The sequence below is a fragment of the Chelmon rostratus genome, chromosome 21, assembly GCF_017976325.1.
Source record: "Chelmon rostratus isolate fCheRos1 chromosome 21, fCheRos1.pri, whole genome shotgun sequence".
NCBI classification, from domain to species: Eukaryota; Metazoa; Chordata; class Actinopteri; order Chaetodontiformes; family Chaetodontidae; genus Chelmon; species Chelmon rostratus.
The window spans coordinates 4,856,758-4,880,784 of NC_055678.1; the positions used below are offsets into that span (position 1 = coordinate 4,856,758).

At 44.4% G+C, this 24,027-nt stretch overlaps 1 protein-coding gene across 1 annotated transcript in view; it reads left to right on the forward strand.

The window, feature by feature from the left end:
* Positions 1–20,927, forward strand: part of LOC121624765 (glutamate receptor ionotropic, NMDA 2C-like) — a 42,771-nt gene extending 21,844 nt beyond the window's left edge. Inside the window, exons 8-15 of the mRNA XM_041962636.1 lie at positions 6,819–6,987; positions 8,951–9,104; positions 9,563–9,688; positions 11,009–11,238; positions 15,035–15,195; positions 16,428–16,615; positions 17,890–18,122; positions 19,368–20,927. Coding sequence (XP_041818570.1) covers positions 6,819–6,987; positions 8,951–9,104; positions 9,563–9,688; positions 11,009–11,238; positions 15,035–15,195; positions 16,428–16,615; positions 17,890–18,122; positions 19,368–20,927 — 2,821 coding nt within the window. The remainder of the gene's footprint in view (positions 1–6,818; positions 6,988–8,950; positions 9,105–9,562; positions 9,689–11,008; positions 11,239–15,034; positions 15,196–16,427; positions 16,616–17,889; positions 18,123–19,367) is intronic.
* The last annotated feature ends 3,100 nt before the right edge of the window (positions 20,928–24,027 follow it).

Here is a 24,027-nt window from a genome sequence, read left to right on the forward strand (position 1 = left end):
TTTTGTTAATTAAAAAAACACATTTATCAAAGTATAGTGTCATTTTTTATGGTTACTAAAAAGGTTTCATATCAGCAGACGCATAGAAACCTTTCAAATGATACCCAGCCAAGCCCAGACATCTCCACCCTCCCTCTCCCTGTCTCTGCCCCAGTTTAGTTCTGAGTAGACACTGCAAACCTCCACACTTCATTAAACACAGCGTAATTGTGTGTGCTGACTGTCTAAGCACTTTAAAAACACACCTCCGGTGTCAAGCACAGATCGCAGCATGGCAGAAAACAGCCATTAAGCAGCTATTACCTCTGACTACCTACAACCGGCGCTCGTCGGGAATACACAACGTCTCCATTATGTTCAAACAAGCCCAGACAATAGAAGTACAAGGCTGACATAAATGTAATTGCATCGCAAATCTGTTGTAAAACTAGCGTCAACCACTTTGTCAGCTCAGCTTTGTCGTTTCCAGTCAGGAATGTTTGATCGCAGGAGCAAAAACACAGCGTATTTTACAAGTATTGGGAAACAGCGGCTTGCTCCACTGTTTGCAGGAGTCATTACGATATCCTGCTATAATCAACACAGAATGTGACTAAGACTCTTCTGTTTCAGATGTAACAAAAAGAGTCTTTACTCAGCATCCACTTACTGGCTTTTGCTGAAGCTTTCAACCACTTTGCCACGGAGCTTTCCGGACTTCGGTGTTGAATGTGAATTATCTCAGTGTTTCAGATTGATTGTGATTCCTGCGAAAAGTGGTGTGCAAGTGTTCATGAAGGCTGTGCAGGTGCCTCAGTGATGTGATGTTGTTGTTTATTGAGTGTTTCAGTTTGCTAGCGTGCCCATAAGCCCACCACTGGGGGCGGGGAACCTTTTCCCCGATCAAGAGCCATTTAAATATTCATGAGGCCTAAACACAAAATTAGCGCGCACATATATCACACTAACTTCTAATGGCTGGAAGTGTTTCTCTTTGGTGCGGCGTCTGATTGTGAGATGGTATTGATTATAATGATGATGATGATGATACTTGCGGGGGGTTTTCCAGGTTTGGGTCAGTTTTGAGCAGAACCGAGTCCTCATAGTGGTGAAATTTATAGTTTATAGAAGGCAGAAGGAGGTTTTGCACGCTGCTTTGACCTCGTCATTGCTCACTTCTACTAATTTCAAGTGGTTCTCCAGGTTCAACACCTCGAAATAAAATGCTAATTCTTGGTTGCAAAGTTTTTCTATAGGATGTGTATCCATATTTTAATGGATAACGTTAGTATTTTACAACCTGGACCTTATTTATAGCATTAAATACGACAATTTACTCACCCAGACAACTTTGGTGGCATTTGAAATCATTTTGAAGAAATTAGCCCCAGTGGAGCGGCACGCATATCTGGCGGTCGGCTACGAATAAGCAATAATGAACCATAGCTCTGCCAAACTACAGCTAAACTAGCCGCCAAGTTAGTTGTTGTGGCGGCAACTAACAGTAACTCAAAGTCCACTTACTCGCTTGTTCTGGAGCTGTCATTGCCGTTCGGAAATGACATCATCCACGTCAGAGCAAGTTGCCTAAAGACGCCAGATGTCGATAACATGCCACCATGGGCTCAGAGGGGAATAGCACCAGCATATCATAACAAAATATTGGAATATGAACGAGTTTCGCCGCAGATTATGCGTTTATAGAGGCTGCACATGGGTGCCCCGAGTACTCGCATTATACGGATATACGCGCCGCTCCTCTGGGGCTAATTTCTTCAAAATGACTCCAAATGCCACCAAAGTTGTCTGGGTGAGTAAATGGTCGTATTTAATGCTAGAAATAAGGTCCAGGTTGTAAAAAACGAACGTTATCCTTTAAGATTTTAAGAGTTTCATTGACACCGAAGCTTTTGTGCTACATTTTCTGTGGACAGTTTCTCTCTCTGACTGAGAAACCAAGATTTGTTTCCCCCCCAGCCAGCAGTGAATCATCGTAACGGGCCAGAAACAAATTATTCAACCGCAACTATTTTCCGCTATGTGAAGATGCAGCACAACAGAAGTTGTGATCTATTAATCATGTGTGATTGTGGGAAACACACACATACTGTGCAGCAAACCAAGAGACGCAGGAGTCACGTGAGAATGGGCAAAGTGTTAAAGTTGCTACCTGACAGTTCACCTGCCCCGCCCACCACATCCCACTGCACTCATTGGGTAATTTAGGCTCACATTTGCTCTGCATGCTGGTATTCTCATGTTGTCAAGACTCCATCATGTCAGACTTCACCTACAGTAGCTCCTCTCTGCACTCAGGAGGTTTATTATTTCTTACTTAATTCTCACTGGAACATTTTCTTTCTGCCTGTTATTGATTAAGTTATTATGTATTCACGCTGCCATGTTGATTACCTGCAGCAGAGAGCTGCCCAAGAGGAGAAGCATACCGGTTGTGTGTCAGCAGCTGAACAGATTTGTGTTTTATGCTCGTAAAGTGTCGTAATCTTTCATATTTTAAGCCCAAAATAGCTAGAAGAATGCATAATTGTGACAAAGGAGGGGAAAGAACAGCAGAAATAAACAAGAACTGATTAATTTATGTCAAAATAGGCTTCACTACCCCCTTTGAAAGGAATAGAGTTTGATGAGAAGATTGAAACCACGTTATCTCAGAACATTAAATATGAACCTATAGCCAGAGGCCAGTTAGCTTAGCTTAATGACTGGAAACAGCTAACCAAAGGTGAAAAAAATTAAATTACCAAGCGACATTTCCAGGGCTGAAAAACAAAGCCAAGAAGAAGTGCCACAAACTGCAGTTCCTTGAATGGCCACTTGAGGCTCCAAAAGTGAGTCAATCCCCATAAACCCCCATATTAAAATGGCCAACTTTACAGCAGAAATAAACATGTTTACAGCCTTGTACAAAATAAAGTTTTATATGGGGGAGACTTTTTATATAGCTTGCTTGTTTAAATTATGTTAAGTCTTAAAGTTGTGCATAATTACGGGCTTTGAGTGACAGCTAGCCGCTAGGTTTCAGCAACCAGGCTTTATTCGTCCCCGTCAGCTCCACATGACGCCTCTTTGCCCATTTCTGGATGAGCTGGGAGTCACTGAGGTTCACGGTGGCTCTTCAGAAACTTGTGAGTGACGTCACAGAGACTGTGTCCATGTTTTATACACTCTATGATGAACACTTTACATCTTTTGTTTAATCTGGTGCTGTTCGAAATTTTTTTAACCTTTGGACAGACCCAGGCTGGCTGTTTCTCTATGCCTCCAGTCTTTACGCTAAGCTAAGCTAAGCCGACAGCTTCATTTTTAATGGACAGATATGAGAGCGGTATCAATCTTCTCGTCTAACTCTACAAGAAAGCATCTAAACATATTTACCAACTACGTCTTTAATGTAAATGTTGATGCAGGATGTTGAGGAGTGTGTGGTTACTTTTCCCCGCCAGGCCTCGCTTGTACCACCATCACTTGTGCTGAAATATTAAACACTGACATATGTTTAATATACAAGCACTGATCACCTTTTCATCACCCGAACAACAGAAAACAAACCATTCAGGCTATAAATGCCATGTTCATGTTCACTTCAGCGACTCCACACGTATCTGTGTGTGTGTGTGTGTGTGTGTGTGTGTGTGTGTGTAAATGTGGTATGCATCGGTTATGCAAATTGCATAGCTGACCATGGCTGGCACATTAATTATAGAGAGATATGTAGCGGCTGGTGTTGGGCGCAATGGCACATTGATTGCCAGTAAAGAAGATTTATCTGTCCAACATGGGGACATCTGTCATAGCATGGGACGGTGTTATCCCATCCTACCCTCTTTCTGCTTCTCTTTCACCATTCCTCTCTGGCTGGCATGTCCCATTTGGACGGTGACCAACAAACAGGGAGAAGGAAACGGAGAGGGAGAGAAGACTGCCGCTTTTATAAATCAGTTAATCTTGCTGTGTGGTCTGAGCAGCTTCCACACGGAGCAGATGTTTAGCATGATTAAAACTTTTTGTCTTGCTCATTAAAAAGAGCCTTTCTTTGGACAGATGATGGCTCAGAGAGCTGAGCCCACCTCGCTGCCCTGATTACGAGCAGGAATCCTGTGTGACATAGTTGCACAACCTGCAGTGACCAGATGCTAAATGTAAAGCAGCGCCGAAGCAATTAGTAGATTGATTTATTAGTTGTTTGACAGGAAATTAATTGGCAGGAATTTTGATATGTGATTAATGTAATTTATCCAGCGAAAATGCCAAACATTTGCTGGTTCAGGTGTCTCAAATGTGAGGATTTGCTGGTCATGGGCAGTCGTACAAAACCCTGGATTATGTTCAATGACCATGTTTTTAAAATGAGGATTTTTGTGTCTAATATCATGACAACTATGGTTGAAAACATCTTTGATTGTGGCGATTTGATTAGGGAGCTAAAACATTTGTTTAGGGGTGATTGTCCTCCACCCATCCACAGAACTTCCTGCACTGGCACTCAAATTGGCATTGGAGGTAAATTGTGTGCAGCAGATTCATCCATTATGAGAGTAACTCAGAGGGATGTTGGGCTGCTTGTACCTTTGAGTGCTTTTGCTTTAATGGTTTGTGGTTTGGTCCCTTTGGTCTAATTAAGATAAATCGTCATGCTACTTCTAGCAACTTTGCGGGGGCAGGAATTCAACGTGACAGCGGCCTCATTCACAAAGCAAAACAAACAAACGGTGCGTTCGCTCCTCTCTGTCCTGCTGATATTACAAACATGTCTGAACTGACCACAGCTCAAAGACTCGCCTCATTTGTTGAGCTGTGACGTTCAGCCTGCAAAGGTCTCCCCGCTTTTGGGACATAGGGTTTGCGAAAGGCTGCTCAAATATTAAATAAAGAGCAATAATAGATCATTTAAAAAAAAACAACCTACCATCTTGTTCTATGCATATGGAGCAAGACCCACAGTCCTTGTTCCAAAAGTCAGTGAGATTTTGAATGAATTTGACTACCAGCATATTAACGCCATGGTTTTGGAATGACATGTTTAACAATCACATACAGGTGTGCTGTTCAGGTGTCCAGATCGTCCTGTCCATGTACAGCAGTGTATCTTTGGGTCTGGATTGTCGTTAAAAATTACTGCTTTGTGTTGTTGCTTTCGAAGTTTGTTATTTTTTCTGTAGCACATACAATAGATATAAATTTAGGTAGGTTCACCAACTAGAAAAGGGTTCAAACAAACAGTATATTTCCACTTTTTTCAAAGCTTAAATGCAGTAAAAGCATCTTTTTTGTGTATTCAGAATTCATTTATTTCATCAAAACAGCCACAAAATTGTCTTACAACCATTACATTGTGACAACAATTAGAACAGGGGTTCATTCACTTTGACCGGTCCGACGAGAAACCGGTGCTTGCAAAAGGTTCCTAGGTGTGTGTTGAATATGCACAAATAGAGGAATGCACGCGCGATTCTGCTGCAATGTGGATTAAAGCGGTATGATGCGAATTAAGGGGATAATTTGTTGACTGGAGCCCAGTGGCTGTGAGACGTTCACTTTCCAGCGCTTTCCTCATTATTCCTACATTAGCACAGTGGTGATAAGCTCAAATATCCTCCTCCTCCATCTGCCCTCCTTTGCTCTTGCCCTCCTTTCCCTCCAAACTGAAGCTGCAGCCCCGTCAGGCCTCGCTGTTGTGCTTCCTGTCTGCTGCTCACCTGAGAGTCCTCCTCCTCCTCTCTCTCTGGTCTAACTCCCTCATGGTGCTTCCCTCCACGCTGCACTAGTTTCTGGGCATTTTGTGAAGCGCACTACACAACACAACCGCTGCAAACTCTCAAAGGATACTGTAATATATGTGCGCGTGTGTTTGTGTGTTTTTGCCGGAGAGAGACGGCACATTTTAAGCGTTTATGTGTGTGTTGCCAGTGGAGTGTGTATAACGACGACAGGTGGCCAGCTCCTGCAGCAATTAATTAACGCTGCGTTTATCAGAGCTATTGACTCCTGTGAAAGAAGCGAGTCTTTCAAAAGCACTTTAAATTTGTCTAAAGCGAACTCCAGCGCTGTTGAAAATAATCCACTTGAATGTTAATTACCCGCTTGACTTTTTTTCATTCAGCGTCTCACTCATTTATTCACTCACATGCTCTTTTTTTTTAATCACTCTTCAGCTCTTATGCTGACTCATTGACATGCTGGCACACACATGCACACACACACACACACACACCTCCACTTTGGCAGCTGGATAGATAAAAAAAGTTTGTCGACTTCATTCTCAATCTGTCTGCTTTTAACTTCCATTGTCCTCTGTTGCTTTTAGTGGCCGTCCACTATTTTTTATTCCATTATTTTTCCACCGTTTCCTGTCCTCCTGTTCTCTTCTTCTACACCCCATTAAGTAGCGAGGCCACACAGAGGAAGTGAGTGTCCCTCACATGCTACACAGCTTAATGGGCTTTGATTAGAGGCCATCGCAGTCACTCAGCCATCCACTATGGGCTCCATCGCACTGCCTCGGTGTGTGTGTTTGCAATGTTTAGGCGCTCTCCTCCATCTCTTTGAAAGACACCCTGTTAACAGACATTGATTTTAGCTAATGAACCAGCCATCGCCTGCCCTTCACTCCGCCGCCGTAGACGACGGCTGCTTTGAGCGTTTTTAGCACTCACTCTCTGAAAAGAAACAAACAGCTTTAGTCTAAGAAGCTAAAGATAACTACAGTCCCAGCAGCCAGACAGGGCTTTTGATCACAAGATGTTTAAAGCAAAACTATTTACTGCATTTTTTAAAATTTACTGTATTTGTGACGCTGCTTTTTCTCGTCCTTCTTACAGCATAATCGGCCACTCTGAGTCCTACACCAAGCTGTGCTGTAAAGGCTTCTGCATAGACATTCTGAAGAAGCTGTCCCGCACCATCAAGTTCTCCTACGACCTCTACCTGGTCACCAACGGGAAACACGGAAAGCTGGTCCGTGGGACTTGGAACGGCATGATCGGGGAGGTGAGACTGAGGGCTGAGTTATTTAAAGACGGATAAGTCCCTGAATGCAGCAGCTGGTGTAGCTGCGTCGAGTCGCCTCGTGGCCATCCACAGACTGTTATTAGAGCAAGGTGTTTTAAAACGTTCATCCAGATCTGTCTCAAAAAAGTAGCCTCGGGCTGTGGCATGGCCTAATTACATTAAAGGCAAGTTATTTATGTGTAGCACGCTAGATATCACCATAAACAGCAGTGAATGTTGGCCCATAGTTTTAGGAGCACTTCATCCAGCAATTGTAATTGTTCTTTATTTGATTTGATCAAAATAATTCTACTGAGGTGAAGATCAATTCAAAAAGGGGGTAAATGAAGGATAACTTTTTTAAGTTAGCATCAGGAAGTCAAAAGACCACATGTCACATGTAAGACCATTTAAAGCTGCACTAATGTACTTTTTGGGGGTACTCTAAACTGTAAAATATCACTTCATAAAGCTGTTTAGGCAATCCTGTTGGAAAATGGTTGATTGGGCAGAATTATCCTTGATTTGGAGTCATGTTTCTGAACACCTGATGAATGTGAGCGCAATATGTGCGATTTCTGAGGGAAATATCTGGCTCGTTTGCTGAATTGTGTCTGAACAGGTGAACAGATGTGGAGTTTCTGCTGTCCTGATCTCTCGTTCTACCACTGTGCAGCCATGACAGCTAACAGTCATGATTTTGTTGTTGTTGTTTATATAAAAATATTGATTAGTGCAGCTTTAATGTCAAAAATATGTTTTAAAAAAAGAGTCCAACGTGTGAAACCTAAATAACAAAAACCAAAACAGCAGCCATCAGATCCTTCAGTCTCATTAGCTTGAGTCACATTCAGAGGGAGCAGGATGTGTGAGAGAAGAGTGAAAACCAGTTTCGGGGCTTTTTGTGCATTCAGACCGGCGGAAGAATTACATGCTCCTCCACCAGCTGAGAACTCTTTACATAATGGCTAAAATGCACTGTGCTGTGAAGCTGAAACAAGGCTGAAACAAGTTTTTCAGCTTGACTTCGTGAAAGTCAAAATATTGGTGATTTGACAGTCACATGTTTTCAGCCTATACCATATTTCAGTCGTAAAATATGAAGTAATTTGCACAGCTGCCACGCAGACGTAGTGGCAAGTACTTCAAAGCTGAAAACGACAGTTCTTTAGTAGATGAACGTGGTGACTCCCCACCTCTGCACTCCAGCGCAGTTGGTGGATGGCAGTAATGATGCACGGTGTCTTAAGTGACGCTAGTGTTGCATGGCAGAAAGTTTCTTTGATGGCTTTTATCTAGGTCAGTGGTGTGAGGCCATGCATATACATTTGGAGCTAATACACACTTTTCTCCCACACACCAAGCCACATCAAACGCAGCTGCATCTGAAAGTAAAACGCCCTGAACAGGTGTTCCTCAGGAGAGCCCTCTTGCTTGTTTCTATGCCTGCAGGCGCTTTGCTCTGGGTTTGTATCTCTGTGTGTGTGTGTGTGCTACATTTAGAAAAACAGATTTTGTCTCTGCAAAATTCCTGCTTTTCAGAAAAGCAAGCTTGGATGCAGCATTCTGTCTCTCTCTTTCCGTGGATGCTCGGATGATGAGACAAATATTTTTTCCCACATGTCTGCAGACAGCCGTTATTAGACTCATGCCGTACTGTAGAGCACAAACTGTTTGCTTCATTGTGGCTTCAAAATGTTCAAAAAGGATGCTCATGAAATTCAGAATTCGCTCTTGTTTCAGCAAAGACGGGCTCGGCAGCCTGTCCTTTGAGACACTGTGAAGCAGGTTTTGTTGTGATGAAACAGACCCATTCAGGTCTATTTTGCAGCACCCAAAAATAGCACAAATGCAGAATAAATGCAGGAAAGTGTGTTTTTAAACTGCCGACCGCCGTCGGTGCCTCGCTGTGCCACCTCGAGAGCTTTCGCTTCATTGTGTGTCTCCGTCTCTCTCCTCTCAGGTTGTGTACAGGCGAGCTGACATGGCCATTGGCTCTCTCACTATCAATGAGGAGCGTTCGGAAATCATCGACTTCTCCGTGCCGTTTGTTGAGACAGGCATCAGCGTCATGGTCGCCCGCAGCAACGGGACAGTTTCCCCGTCTGCCTTTCTCGGTGAGAAAAAAAAACCAACTGCTTCTTCTGCATCCATTTCGATTTGATTGTGCTGGTTCAAACCGGTCATAACATCCATCTTCCCGGAGTTTGATGTACAGTACGTGTCAGCCATGTTGCTACCTTCTCTCTCACCACTTTCTCCCAGGATGGCCTACTTAAACAAGTTCTGTCTCTGCAGACGCTTCAGGAAACTTCCCATTAAGCTTTTATCCCACCGATAACTGTAGCCTACAACTAAATCCCCTTACGTACCGCACACACACCTAAATCCCTTTTTCCAAACCCTGAACAACAAAATTCAGCACGAAATCCTGAACAGTGTATTTCTGTCTTCTCGTTTTCTCATCAGCTATCCTCCTACCACATATGGAGACCCCCCATCACAGGCTGAGCTTTAAAAGCAGACAAAAGAGACTTACTTTAATCCTGAATGTTTGTTCCTCCTCCTCCTCCAGAGCCCTACAGCCCAGCAGTTTGGGTCATGATGTTTGTGATGTGCCTGACCGTGGTGGCCGTGACAGTGTTTGTGTTTGAATACTTCAGTCCAGTCGGCTACAATCGCAGTCTGGTCAGCGCCAAATGTGAGTTTTAAACCCCTTTGTTTCACTTAACTGGTAAAATGTGTTCCTCCGGATGATAGAGGGGTGAATGATCACTACAGCATCGTCTCTTCAGGGGTAAGAAGCTGGAAAACCTCAGTAAAGTCTAAATTTATCCCAGATTCCCATTTATATCATTTCTTTATCACATACTTTGCAATATCTGCGGTTTTCTGAGTGCAACATGGCAAGAATAAATGCAGTCATTTGTATTTGCTTGATCAAAAGCCAGAAAATAGCCAGAAGCCGTGGAAAAAAAAAAAAAATCCATGAAATGTATTTAATTTGCTAATCTGAGAAAGCACTTCACAGTAAGCCTGTGTGCATGGCGCTAAATCCAGCCCCGTCTGCACGTCCTGCAACGCTAAAAGTTCCTCAGCAGGATTTTGGGGAGAGGTCTAATCAATCCCAGAATGCAGCGCTGACAGAGCGTGCCTCGTCTCCAGGTCCGAAAGGTCATTTTCCTGTTTTAATTAGCATTCGCCGCTGCGCTAATCGAAGTGTGATTGATGGCGGCGGCACCCTCCGTCGCTGCACATGAGCAGCGGTGGCAGAGAGCGATGGAAACGGGCTGCCGCTGTGAAATTGTTCTGTTGTTTGGGAGTCTGCAGACGGGCATTCAGAGGGTTTATGAACACTTACAGAGCGAAAATATTGTTGCTTGATGAGGTGAGCACGTAGAAACAAACATGCGGCTAAAAAACTGTGTCAACAAACTGGCAGGCAGCACATCTATTGCAAAAGTTGTTGAATGTGGAGTTTCCTCCAAATTGCAAAAAGGTTTTCAGATATTCCAGACTTCCTTCTACAAGTGACTAGTTTCTATCAAAAAAAGAGAGTCCCAATTAAAACAAGGAGAAACAAACCTGTCGTCTCAAGCAGCCAATGAGCTAATGAGGACATATGTTAAGATTAATTGTTAATGTTGTTAATTGTTAATTGTTAAGGTTCAAAAAGACCACAAGAAGCTGCAGGAATTTTGACTCCTGTCATCTTTTGCTGACCCAAACCTTAATCATAGCTGCATTAGATTATTACTTTACAGTTTGAAATGGTTGTGAAGGCACTGGTAATGTCCATCGCTTGTATAATGGTGATGTTAGATTAAAAAATGTGTCTTTCTGGAGGGGAATTACAAAGAACACAGTCCACACGAGGTCCAGGGCTTGTGGAGGGTAACACAGTGCTTGTATCTTTCTGGACGTGGTTCTTTGAATGAAGAGCCCCGTCCTCCCTCTCTGGATGAGACATGTCTCGCCCAGAGACAGCCCCTCTGACTCTCTCCTCCCTCCGCTTCCTCAGCTCCCGGCGGTCCGACGTTCACCATCGGGAAGTCAGTGTGGCTGTTGTGGGGCATCGTCTTCAACAACTCAGTCCCCATTGAAAACCCCAAAGGGACAACCAGTAAGATCATGGTCCTGGTCTGGGCCTTCTTCGCCGTCATCTTCCTGGCCTCTTACACTGCCAACCTGGCTGCCTTCATGATCCAGGAACAGTATATAGACACAGTGTCTGGGCTGTCTGACAAGAAGGTAAGAGACTGAATAAACAGCAGCGCCACTCGGAATAATAACCTCAGAGTGATTACGAGGCGGGACAGTTATTGAAAGCCCACTCAGACATACAGAAGGCTGTTTTTGTGGAGCCGTGAGATATGGAGCAAGCCACTTCTTTGTCTTTATGTTTGAATCCAGCTCATGCCACATCATCTCCTCTTTTCTCCGCTCATCACTCCGCATCGCCTCATAAACCATGAACAGAGGAGAGACAAAGGAGTCGCACAAAGCCTTTAAGATGAAGTCAAGTAAAAGAACTTTGTTGTGAATGTCTCTGTCCTTTTCCTATCAGTGGGGAACCCAGTGGCATGAATGACTAATCAATTGCTGCCTTCTGTCAATACAGATGGTGTCTGAGTCTCGACTTGTCCTGTCAGTGTTTCGGTCTGTCCATCAATATTCCCCCTGCGCCGTCGCCGTCTCTCGTCTCGCTCACACTGTTAAAACAAGATCGCCAAATGTCAAACGATTAAAAACAGTCGTGCCACGGAGGAAAACGGCACCCACGCACTTTCTCTACCACTCACACACACACACACACACACTCAACCTGCAAACAAGGCCTCGGAGGAGCTTCACGAAAAAGCATTTCATTCCTCGCAGATAGCGAAAACAACTCCCCGGCAGGGATCAGCGGAGCCACCTCAGTGATCTATGGCTGAATTAACTGACTTTATTAACTTTATGCAGATGTATTATGTCCCACAGCATAGAGGACCAATATAAATTACCCTGCACAACACAACCTCAGCTGCCCCTTCTCTCTGAGATCCTACACAACAGAGGATTAGGTGGATTTAGGCCGTAGGCTGGCAGGGTTCACATCTCGCAGGTTTAAAGGATAAGGCAAGTGTAGTTCTGTGCTTTTCTCGTTGTTAATAAATGCCACAGAGGACAAAAATCAATGCGTTAGACCGTCTCTCGATACGTCCGTGCAGAACTGTGGAAAAGCCTACCCGAACCGGACGAGCATAAATCATCTTTTTCAAAACAGAGACCTGAGCCGTAAGGGACCTGAGGACAGTCAGATCCTTATCAGATCTGATTCAAAAATGTGGACCCAAACAGGCCCAAACAGAGAAGGGACGCCAACACCGGCAGCGGCATAATGTGCCACCAATTACTGAGCAGCCTCGGATGAAACATCTTTTTTCTATTGCTTGGAAAGGACTGTGTCAGGACTGTGTCACTCATCGCAGGGAAATAGGTATTTCCTTAAAAGGGAAGCTCTATTTAAGTCCAAGTAAATATTAAATACTAATTACTTAATCAGAAGTATTCTTCATATGTTTTTAATTGTAATCAATGAGGAAGTTCCACGTTGTTAAATGCTAATGTTGATTATTGTGCACTGTCCCCTGGAACTAAACTCTAGCGATTACTTGGCAATAGTTAATTGGAAGAGTGCCACTCTTTCTGATAATTAGTACCAAATTACACAGTACATTAGAAAACCTGTTATTAGCCAATGATTCAGGTCCGTAAAATAAAGTGTGACAAATTTCTCCTGAACCTCACAGTTCACACTCTCCATCTCGCCTCAAAAAAACACATTTTTCCTCCCGTGATAATTATAATGCAGCATGTGATGGCTGAGCCGCTCATTAGATATACTGACACACAGGCTGAAGGCCCGCCCCGATACAGCAGGGGGCTCACCTGAATAATGACCCGGAGTCAAAACACCCACATGATTAACACATACAGGTTAAGTTAAGAGTGGCTGCGCAGGAAGTGGATGCAAGTGCAGGTGTTAGACTGCTCCGCTGCCAGTTAAAGCTAAAGCTAAAGCAGTCTAATCACAACAGATCATGAAGCTGATGATGGTCATTGTTCCTTGAAGCTGTTTTACAGATGTGGTGCTGTTGTGAACTGTTTCGTGTCATACAGACAAACTGAACAGCAGAAACTGAGTGAAGCGTGTTTCTGGTTTGGACGACCTGATCGGAGGAGCTGGTCGCTTTGAGGTCTGATATTTCTGATATTTGTGGTGTTGCTTTACTTGGTAGACGATTGATGAGCTTTAGAAAGTTGTTCCAGGATGTAACGTTGAATCAGCTTCACGAGTGACTTGTAGAGAGTCGTTCAAACTTGAAAATGTATGAAATGTGTGAAACAGCCACTTCAGTCATCTGACTCAGGCCGCTGAACTGTCACATTAGCTTCAGCCGAACTTCACAACGATGTAAATTTTGCAATCAAGTATGAAAATAGCAAGAAAAAAACAAGGAGCCATCCTGTGGCTTCGGTTCTCGTCTCGGCGACGTGGGCTTTTGTTCGAACAGCTGATTGCTAAAGAAGAAAAGACGTGCAGCATCCCCACTGAATCCGCTGCACTTGCAGCTGAAGAGCGATTATATCAGCACGCACACACACACCCACTCACACGCTCACTTTTTGATTGGCCCATTCATTTGCGCTCGGCTCAAAAGGTCAATGCCGTAACCGAGATGAATAGATCTTTCCTGTTTACAGTCTAATTGAGCTCTAACAGTCGCGTTCCCGCTTCATGCCGCATTAATGCGTCAACTCGTGAAATGTGAACTTCGATTGGGAGCATATCGAGCTGGATTAGGATCATCGGCGGGCAGTGAAATGATTCAAACAGATGCTCGTTGGCTGATGTGAGATTTAATCAAATCAAGGTGAGCGGGACGTATCGTACGGCGTCTGGTTCGCCTGCTGATGGAGTCGTTCCTGGAGTCACTCTGAACTGGATTTGGTTTGACTGAGCGGTTCCTCATCCTCTTTACTGCGTTCCAACCGGTTTCTTCATCCTGCTCCTCCTTTTCTACAGTTATTTCTCTCTTATTCATTATCTCTATTATTAATTAGTTCACTTTATCATCTTTTGTTTCCTTTTACTTTCTCCTCTTCTTTTCACTTCCTCTCCTCTTCTCCTTTCCTTCCCTTTTACCTTCTTCCCCTTTCTTTCCTTGCTTCTCCTCTTGTTTCCTTTTTCCTTTCCTTTCTTTGCTCTTGTCTCCTTCTATCTCTCCTCTTTTCTCCTTTTCTTCTCACTTGTCTTCTCCTTTCCTTCCCTTTTACTTTCTTCTCTCTTCCATTTTCTGATCTTTCCTTGCATCTCCTCTTGTTTCCTTTCCTCTCTCTTCCTCTTTTCTCTGTCCTCTTCTCTTTGCTTTTACTTTCTCCTCTTCTTTTCTCTTCCTCTCCTCTTTTCCTCTCCTCATTTTCTTTCCTCGCTTCTCCTCTTGTTTCCTTTCTTTCCTCTCTTCTTTTTCCTTTCCTTTATTTTGCTCTCCTCTTTTCCTTTCCTTTGCTCACTTTACCCCTCCTTTTTTATTTCCTTTCTTTTCTCTGCTCTTTCTCCCTCTCTCTCTCTCTCCTCTTTCACTTTCTCCTCACCTCTCCTTTTCCCCCATCTTCTGTTCTTTCTCCACTTCCTTCCTTCCTCTTCTGCTCCCCTTTCCCTTGCTCTCCTCTTATTGCTCCGCTTTCTGTCTTTCACAACTTTCCCCCTTCTCCTCCGACTTTCCTGTACTCCCTTCCCTCTCCACTTTCCACCCCCTTTTGCTTTTTGGCATTTGTCCTCCATTTCTTCCGTCCTTCCTCATCGCCTCTCTGCTTCCTGTTTCTCCTCTCTCCCATCCTCCCCTATTTTGCTCGCACTCCCTTCAGTCGCTCTCCTCTCCTTCCATTTGTCCTTACTTCCCTTCTCCTTACCAAAACTCTTCTTCTCTGGCCTCCCTCTCCTCATCTCTCACATCTTCTCCCCCCGCTTCCCCTCTCCTCGCCCTGTGTCTCCCCACAGTTCCAGAAACCACATGAGCATTACCCTCCTTTCCGCTTCGGGACGGTCCCAAACGGGAGCACAGAGAGGAACATCCGCAGCAACTACCTCGACATGCACACACACATGGTGAAATACAACCAGAAGGGGGTGGAGGAAGCTCTAGAAAGCCTCAAAACCGGGTACAGTTTTTCAGACATTTTAACTGTGTTACACAATGAGATAAGAGGTTATATTTGACAGTGAAGACAGAAATCATGATCATAATCTGGGCACCACAGCAGAGAGTCGATGCTCTTTGTGTTGCAGCACCTATTTGTAAATTAGGCCGACGTGATGGTTGTATTTTTAGATGAAGAAAATCACGTCGACTGCAGCTTAATTTGTATAGAAAAGTGCTGTCACACGTCCAGGCTTCACAAAGATAAGCTCTTGAAGTTACTTGGCACATTTTGAGCCCATTAACTACAAACCATGCATACCTTATATTTTTTTGATTGACTTCCTTGTTCTGGTGTGGAACGAGAATTAACTTTCAGAGACCTGAAACATTTATAGTTTTAATCGCGCTCGCGACACGCTTCTCAGGACGGCAGTGTCAGTCGGTTGGTCCACACTCAAATGTCTCAACAAGTATTCGATTGATTGGCATGAAATCTGGTGAATATATTCATGATCATCAGAGGATGAACCCTGGGGACTTTGGTGATTTCCTGACTTTTAATATAACGCCAGCAGAAGGTCAAAGCTTTCTCTTTTTGCTAATTCATTGAAATATCTATACAGAGACACACAGAGACATTCATGTTCCATGTAGCCCAACAAGCAAGTTAACAAATGTCCAAGACTAGTGCAAAATGAAGGACTCTCCCATTAACCTCAGCTGTTCTTTGTGTTTACTGCTAAATAGCAAATTTTAGCATGCTAGCATTCTGAACTAAGATGATGAACACTGTAAACATTACACCTGCTACACATCAGCTTGTTAACAACATCAGCATTTCGCTCAAAGCAGCCTCACAGCTGTAGCTGTAGACTCCAGTGATGAGGTTGCAGCCACGGACTTTGTTCAAAACTCTCGCTGTTTGGAGTAAACCAATGTAACAAAAACATTTCTAAAAGGCTAAATAAAAGGTTCGCTGTGATGGATTGCCAATCTCAACAAAGGTTCAAGTCTCTGCGAGATGACTGTGTCTCAAATTAACTGAAAGCAATAGCGGCTTGCAGGGAAAGAAAATTAAAAACCTGTGGTGTGCTTTTGAAAGTAGTCAGCAGGAAAGTAAAATATTTACAATTTGCATTTAATGGGCATAGAGATATAAATAATATTAATCTTCCAATGTGTATGTAAGAACTTACTAAACTTTAAAAGATGTGAACTTCTCTCAGTGGAAGATGATCTGTTTACATGCAGGAAGCTGGACGCCTTCATCTACGACGCTGCTGTCTTGAACTACATGGCCGGGAAGGACGAGGGCTGCAAGCTGGTGACCATCGGCAGCGGGAAAGTGTTTGCCACCACAGGATACGGCATCGCTCTGCAGAAGGACTCCCGCTGGAAACGGCCCATTGACCTGGCGCTGCTGCAGTTCCTCGGAGACGGTGGGCACGTGACACGATGCACAAACCGCACCTGCACGCACACTCCCACACTTTCCTCTCTTTTAGCTACTTGCATTTATTTCTGTCTCACTGTACGTGAACCATGCAACTGGCGTCAGTCCAGTTCGTGTGCTGCATCAGCAGGGAAGTGGGCTTACAGGGAAGAGTTAATATCCTACAGAACAGCAGGGAGTGTTAGGGATATGATTATCTCCGTTACACACACTTTCTCACACACACACACACTCACACACTTATCCTTCCTACCTATACGCACACAAACACTCTCACCATGACGGCCGCCGGTGTCGAGTTAATATCCTCCCTCCTCTGAGAGCTTAAGCACGGCACACACACACACACACACACACTCGCAGTCACTCTGAGCTCCCCATGATGATGTAATAAATAATGTGTCTGCGGTCAACATACGGTAACTGAGTGATAAAATGGGCCGCGCTCCCTGGAGGCCACTGGGGAGAACGCAGGTGGCCACCTGTTCAGAGGCCTGGAGACGTAGCTCGTGCGCTAATGATAGCTAATGGAGATGTGTTTCCGAACTGTAAATTCTTCTCATTCAAAAGGTGCTGTGTTGGCATTCTGAAGTGCATTAACACCGCAGGAGAAGGAGATATATATGTATATAGAGTCGCTAAACACAGCCATGTCAATATAGCACTACATCCATTCAATTAGCTTTTGATTGCCATGAATATCTTAGGCTGACACGCAGTATTGATTCTACATTCATTTTTCCAAGGCAAGGGACAAGAAGCATCGTGGTTTCTGTTTGTAGTCCGAACAGTTTCGACCAATCACGTTTGAGCTTTGGGTGCATGTAGGTAAATGGTCTGTACAGAGAGCAACAGAGGCTAATCATATCTGTATGCGCTGGCTACAACAGGAGCCCCGAAAAGTAGGCTGTCGCCCCCAGACAACTCCCATGTGATATTAACACAACATAAATGGAAAAAGCCCTGAAGGAAGTGATGACTGAAGCTGTAGCACAACTGTCGCCCATGAAGATACCAAGTGTCTGCTGATGTCTGCGGGTCATAAACTTCAAGCTCAATACCAAATATCACCTCTCTATTCATGTTCACAGTCAGCACTTAAACCTCATAATCAATGATTCATTTCAAATCCAGCAAAAACAACAAAAATGTGTTATTATCACTTCAAATACAATAGAGATGGTTAGGCATAAATGTTTATCTTCAGGTCTTACATCTCTTTCTTCGCTCTGTCCCCCCCGTGAACCTGCACCCCTCCAGGAGACACCCAGCGCTTGGAGACGGTGTGGCTGTCGGGCATCTGCCAGAACGAGAAGAACGAAGTGATGAGCAGCAAGCTGGACATCGACAACATGGCGGGCGTCTTCTACATGCTGCTGGTGGCCATGGGCCTCAGCCTGCTGGTCTTCGCCTGGGAGCACCTGCTTTACTGGAAACTGCGGCACTCTCTCCACAAGTCTCACAAACTGGACTTCCTGTTGGCCATCAGTAGGGTGAGACTTAAAAATTAGCTGATTGATTAGTTTTTACTTACTCATTTATTTTTAAATGTGTTGCTTGTTGTTTATGGATTGGTTTCATTGCTGATTGTTTAGTTTGTGGTAGCGGGGATAAGAAATGCTAATATTCACATTGATTATTGGTTAAGTGACTGATTGGCTGACTGCAGTTGGATTAGTTAAGTAACAGCTTGGTTGAGTGATTGAACGATTGGCTGGTTGATTATTTTGACTTGAAATGGTTGGTTGGTTGCTTTTTTTCCCAGCGTAATGTGCTGTTTTACACGAAGTCACTTTCATGTGATGATGAATTAGTGCAAATGGATTTGCATTTGCATGTAATTACATGGTATCGTTGGAGGGTCTTGTTAAAATATTAGCTAAAATGCCACTGCATTCTTATTCAGAGTGAGAGGGGAGGGGAGAGAGGAGAGATGAGACGAAAGAAAAGCAGCACTAATTCTGGTGTTTACTCAGCATTTAACTTTGATTGCTTAATGTTCATTTGCAATTAGCCTAAATCAGTACCCAGTTTGTTGATGTTGTCTGGGAATGTGGTTATTGAGGCAAAAAGCTGTGGCTGAAGCCGCAGCCAGGGAAACGTCTACGGACTCCAGCCTCTGTGCTCCTCTGCCGTGTAATTACACCATTGTGCCCGGATCCGGGTTTTATCAGATTAACGGCTAAATGACTATCTGATCATTAATCCGTACGGGGCGGCCCCGGGGGCCAAATTAAATGTGGCTCTTTCAGGATCTCTCAGCCAACTGTAAGCAGAGAGCAGTCATGGGATTTGGCTGTGTTTGTCCATGCAGTTCGAGACGGTTTGTTCTGCAGGCGTGTGTGTGTCCGTGTGCGTTTGCCGGGGCAATCCTCTCAGCTTAAACTGTTTTTCTTTGAGTCCCAGGAGAATGCATAATGAATTTGTGACTAAGTCTTGCCTCAGTGATAAAATGAGATATTAATGAAATAAGTTTTTTTTTTTTTTTTTTAATTTTAGCGCCAGTGGGGTTTTTATTCGTTAGGAGGCGGATTGTCACTTTCAGATGCACAAATTGGTTGAAATCTCGTCTGTGAAATTGCTCCCTTAGGACCACCAGGTTGATTCAAGGTTAAACAGTTTGTGGCTAACTATTGATTTAATTACAATTGATTAGGTGATTTATACTCCACTTCTCTTTTCCCACTTCTTATTCTCTCTTCATTCTTTCTTTATCTTTTCCGTTCTTTGTCTCTCAGGGTATCTACAGTTGTTTCAATGGCGTCGAGGATCCTGGCCGTTCATCTGGTTTGGCAAAACCTGACCTGACCTCCAATTATGCTCAAGCGAACATGCTAAAGATGCTCCGCACTGCCAAGGACCTGGTCTCCACTGCCAACGTTGAGACCTCTCTGGACAACGCCACCAAGACCATAGAACAGTTGAGTCGTCATGGCGGCAGCTTGCCTATTCGTGTTCCGCAGGTGGCCACGGAGGCGGTGCCGGGAGGATTCGCTTACGTTACGGAGAATCACTGCTCTCTCCCCCAGCGCTCCCTGACCCCACCTCTGACTGCTGCTACCTCTCTGAAACAGCAGAGGAGCGTGACCAGGCCCACGCCACTGCGCTACACGCTCCCGACTCACTCTTCCTCATGCCTGTATGACCGGCCACTTCCTGTGTCCAGCCTCAGCACCCCTCACCTGGCCGTGGGCGAGCCGCTCCCTCATCAGCACCCGCACCACTACCAGACCACTGGGAGGCTCTACGTGGACACCCATCCCCATTCGCCCTTCATCCCCTACACCGATCTCCAACTACCTGACATCTACGCCTCTCACCCGGTGTCCTCACCTCAAAACCACCACGTCCAAGCAGGCTTTTCCCGGCGGAAACGGAGGTCCAAGAGTTTCCAGTGTGAGGACGAGGATGTCGAGAGGAGAAAAAACAGGGACCAGGAAAAGAGTGACAAAAGTCCCATCTGTCTGAGTGAGCTCAAAGCCAATCACCTCCAAGAGAACCACATCTCCACCCCCAGCGTTGACAGCATCTACTCAGGGGAGGTGACGTGTCCTCGCATAGAGAACTACAGCTCCTGGCCCCCGGAGGACCTCATGCTGAGAGGGAGACGCAGGCAACGCCGCCCCTCTTTCCTCAAAGCGACATGGGGCAGCGAGCAGATGCGCCAGCTCGATGAGTCCCAGTCATCCCTGTCCAGCCAATCACCGTCCACCCTGCCAGACCTGTTTCCATGCATTCTCACGCCCACCACACCTGCCAAGGCCTACAACCCTGCCCACCTTCGAAACAACCTGTGCCTCCCACGGAACCAGGCCTACCTCCACATACGGGAGGACCAGAGGAGGCCCAATGGGCGTAAGGGCCAGAGGCTGCGCTACTCCCACTCCACCCACCTCCCCACATACGGAGAAGCAGTACGACATGGGACCGGGTTAGGGCGGGGGATGGTACGGAGAGCCACCAGCTTGCTCAGTAGACAGTATGCCCACTACCTGAACTCGTACCCTGGACTACCCCTCTACCATGGCCCGCTAGACCTGCAGCACCACAGCCAGGCCTCCAGCAGCCACCCAAGCCCCAGCCCAATGTGCCAACTGCTGGCTTGTGGTGGAGGGAGATGTGGAAGCCAGCGGGCTCTGCTGTACCAGGACAGCGTGTATGGGGCCTACGGGGTCTATCAGGGATCCCAGACTGGATCAGAGGCCCAAGCAGGTCAGGGAGCAGGGGGCCAGCCGATGGGAAGCCCCTGCGTACTACGTCCCTGGCGACGGGTTTCTAGTCTGGAATCTGAGGTCTGATATGAAACTAAATGGACCTCATGAGATAGATAGTGTGGAGTAAACGAGGACGAAGCTGTAGAGGAGGAGTAGCGGTTAGATTAATGTCAGATTAAAGGGAGAAGTTATGACTTCAAGTAATTGTGGATTTTCCATGTGACTTTGTGTGGTAAAGAATAGAATTTTGGGTCTGCAAATTGAACCGATGTTTAGGACTTATTTGATGTACCCTACAGTAAGATAAGACTGCACTGTTACCAATTTATCCTCGAGAAAGCTGCTGGAGTCGGCAGGTTTTGCTCACTTGCTGCTTTCCTACGACAACGCTTGTGTGTTTTCTGTGCTTTAACGTGCACTAAGATTTACAGCAGTCCACGGTGTTGGCGCATGGTTAAACTATAACCAGAGTTTTCATGCTGTGTGTGTTGTGTATATTTTATTGTGGATGGGATTCGGTCTTGGGTGTCGAGTAGATGAACCGATTACAGCTGGGGGAGAAACAACTGAGGAGTGAGGGATCGTCTCTTTAAATACAGCCACCAAAAACAAGCAGCCACTGTAGCAAGATCTGTGAAGACAGCTGCGACAAACACGGGAAGAGTTTAATTCCAAAATAAGAAAACATTCAATATTAAAACGTTTCGACTCCAGGCACAGAAGAGCAGCAGTTTTCAAGGATGAAATAATCATTTTGAGACATCTGTTAACGAATTTCAGGTTACTTCTTAAAAGATTTATAGTGTTTTGGAGCTAAACCCTTCAAGTCTTCATTTGGGGATGAGTCAGAGGGAGCAGAGAGTTTGTGAAAGCAGTCCGTATGAACACAATCTGCAAAGTGATGAAAGTATTGGGGCAGCACTGACCAGCACTAGGTGTCTTAAACCATGGATTCTTGTTCCTCACTGAGTCTCAGTCTGAGGCTACAGTACAGCACAACATCACACAGGGCCTCACAATAAATAAATTCTGCATCTAAATACTATATCGATATAGAGAAAATGTGTTATTTGAGGCTGGTTAGTGTCATATTCATGTACTCTACATATGATAGGAATTTATAGTCACTCTTAAAATTTTCTAATCACACTTCGGGCACATTCTGAGTTTTTTTTTTTTTTTCTTTTTGTAAAGCCGTTGCTGATTTACTGGAATATTTGTTATTACTGTATTAACTCTATCAGTTGGCCTATATTAAGATTTTCATCACTTGCTCTTTTCCACTCTTTTATATTCCCTCATCATCCCTCTTTTCCCGTCCCCTCTAACTGTTAAATGATCAAATTTAAATGAGGTAATTGAAAGCTATTCTAGTATCTATATTACCTGGCTCCCTCACCCTGTAATTAATCACTTAGACCAATTAAAGAGCCTTTTTGGATGAACATGCATGTGTGCCTCTTCTTTATAGATCTTTCTGTTCACGCCTGCTTTGTGGAACGAAGTAGGATTTTAATGGGGAGATGCTAGTCTTAAAGGGGTAGTTTGACATTATGGCAGTTGATAGTTCCTTTGTGAGTGATCTCATTCTGTATTTTACGTTTTACACAGTGTGTTGGCTTTTTTGGGATCGGGGTTGTTGATGAGAAAAGAAGCTACAGTCAGCTGGTTAGCTTAGGCTAGCATAAAGACTGAAAATTGGGTAAAGCTAGTTCATCTTTGGGCAAATTGCGTCATTAATTCACACATTAGGTCTTGTTTGTGGCGTGGTTTTATGGATGGCTGTGTATATTTCTTGGCTGGGTGCAGAGGCCTTCTGGTTTTTGTTAAGATAAGATAAGATAAGATAAGATAAGATGAGATAAGATAAGATAAAAACTTTATCCCCAGCCGAGAAAATTTGGGCATTACAGCAGCATGTGATAGCAGTGGGAAGAAAAATAGCAGCAGAGCTAGGGAACAATAAAAAAAAAATACAAAATACAAAATAAAAGTAGACTATATATATGTAAAAATATGTAGGTCTAAAATATGTTGAAAAAAAATATAAACAATATGTGAAAAGTATGTATTGCCCCAATAGCTGTGGAAACTACACATTGCTAAGTGAGCTTTCAGGGTGCTGGTCGCCACGTATTAGATTTAGACTGATCCAGGCTGCCTATTTCCCCTTGTTTCTGGTCTTTATGCTAAGCTAAGATAATCAGCTGCCGGCTCTAGCTTTACATTTATTGCACAGACGTGAGAGTTGATGTTCTCATCTAACTCTTGACAAGACAGAATACTTCCCACATTGTTGAACTTCTCTCTTAAGGTGGAAACAGAGGATGGAAAAGGAGGGGGCAGAAAGAGAAAAATGGCAGCACTGGATGACGGAGAAGACGTTTTGGTCGCCGATCAAAGCCTCCTTCTCTGATCTTGTCATATGGAGGTCAGTCATCTGCTGCAGAATCCAGGAGGAATATTCGTCTGGTGTTTGGGTCACATGTTAGCTGGTGACTGACACAAATACACCAGCAGAGAAGAGGCTGCATCAAGTGGCAGCGGTGTTGTTCTTTTTGCTTCAAATGTGCCGTCAGACTTCTGAACTTTTGACAAGATTTCTGTGAGGTTTGGTGAACCTGACAGCGTGGCAGTCATGACACGTCGTAAAATTTCCAGTGGCGCGAAGCAAACTTAAAGATAAGCTACTCTAACTGAAGGTGACCTGTTGCCATGGCAATTACTCTCTCTCTCTCTCTCTATGCTGTTGTCATGACGAGATAAGACTCCATTCAGGAGGCCAGATGAGTAATGTTGGAGAGTCCAAACATTGAGCGCTTTGATTTTTCCATTACTCTCTGCTTTGTTACTGGAGCATTGCTTTAGATTGGACCATAATATTGATTTAATCCTCTGCTCTGCCACAGATCCCATATTTTTGGAGTTCGGGGTAATTGGACTTCTTTTCATGCCTGAAGAGCAGAAAGGAGCTCAACATACCTCGGTAATGATGTAACTGAGACTCGCTTTTTAGCCAAGATTTTGGGAGGTGCTGGTGGATTTGATCTTTTTGTACTGATAGTACGGATGGACGGGAGGAAAGAATAGTAAGAAGGAGCTATTTTTTGTCTGTTTTTGACATTTTCTGTTTTTAGTGTTATAAGGAACAAAGACTGAGCGTAGATCAAATGAAACCCTTCTC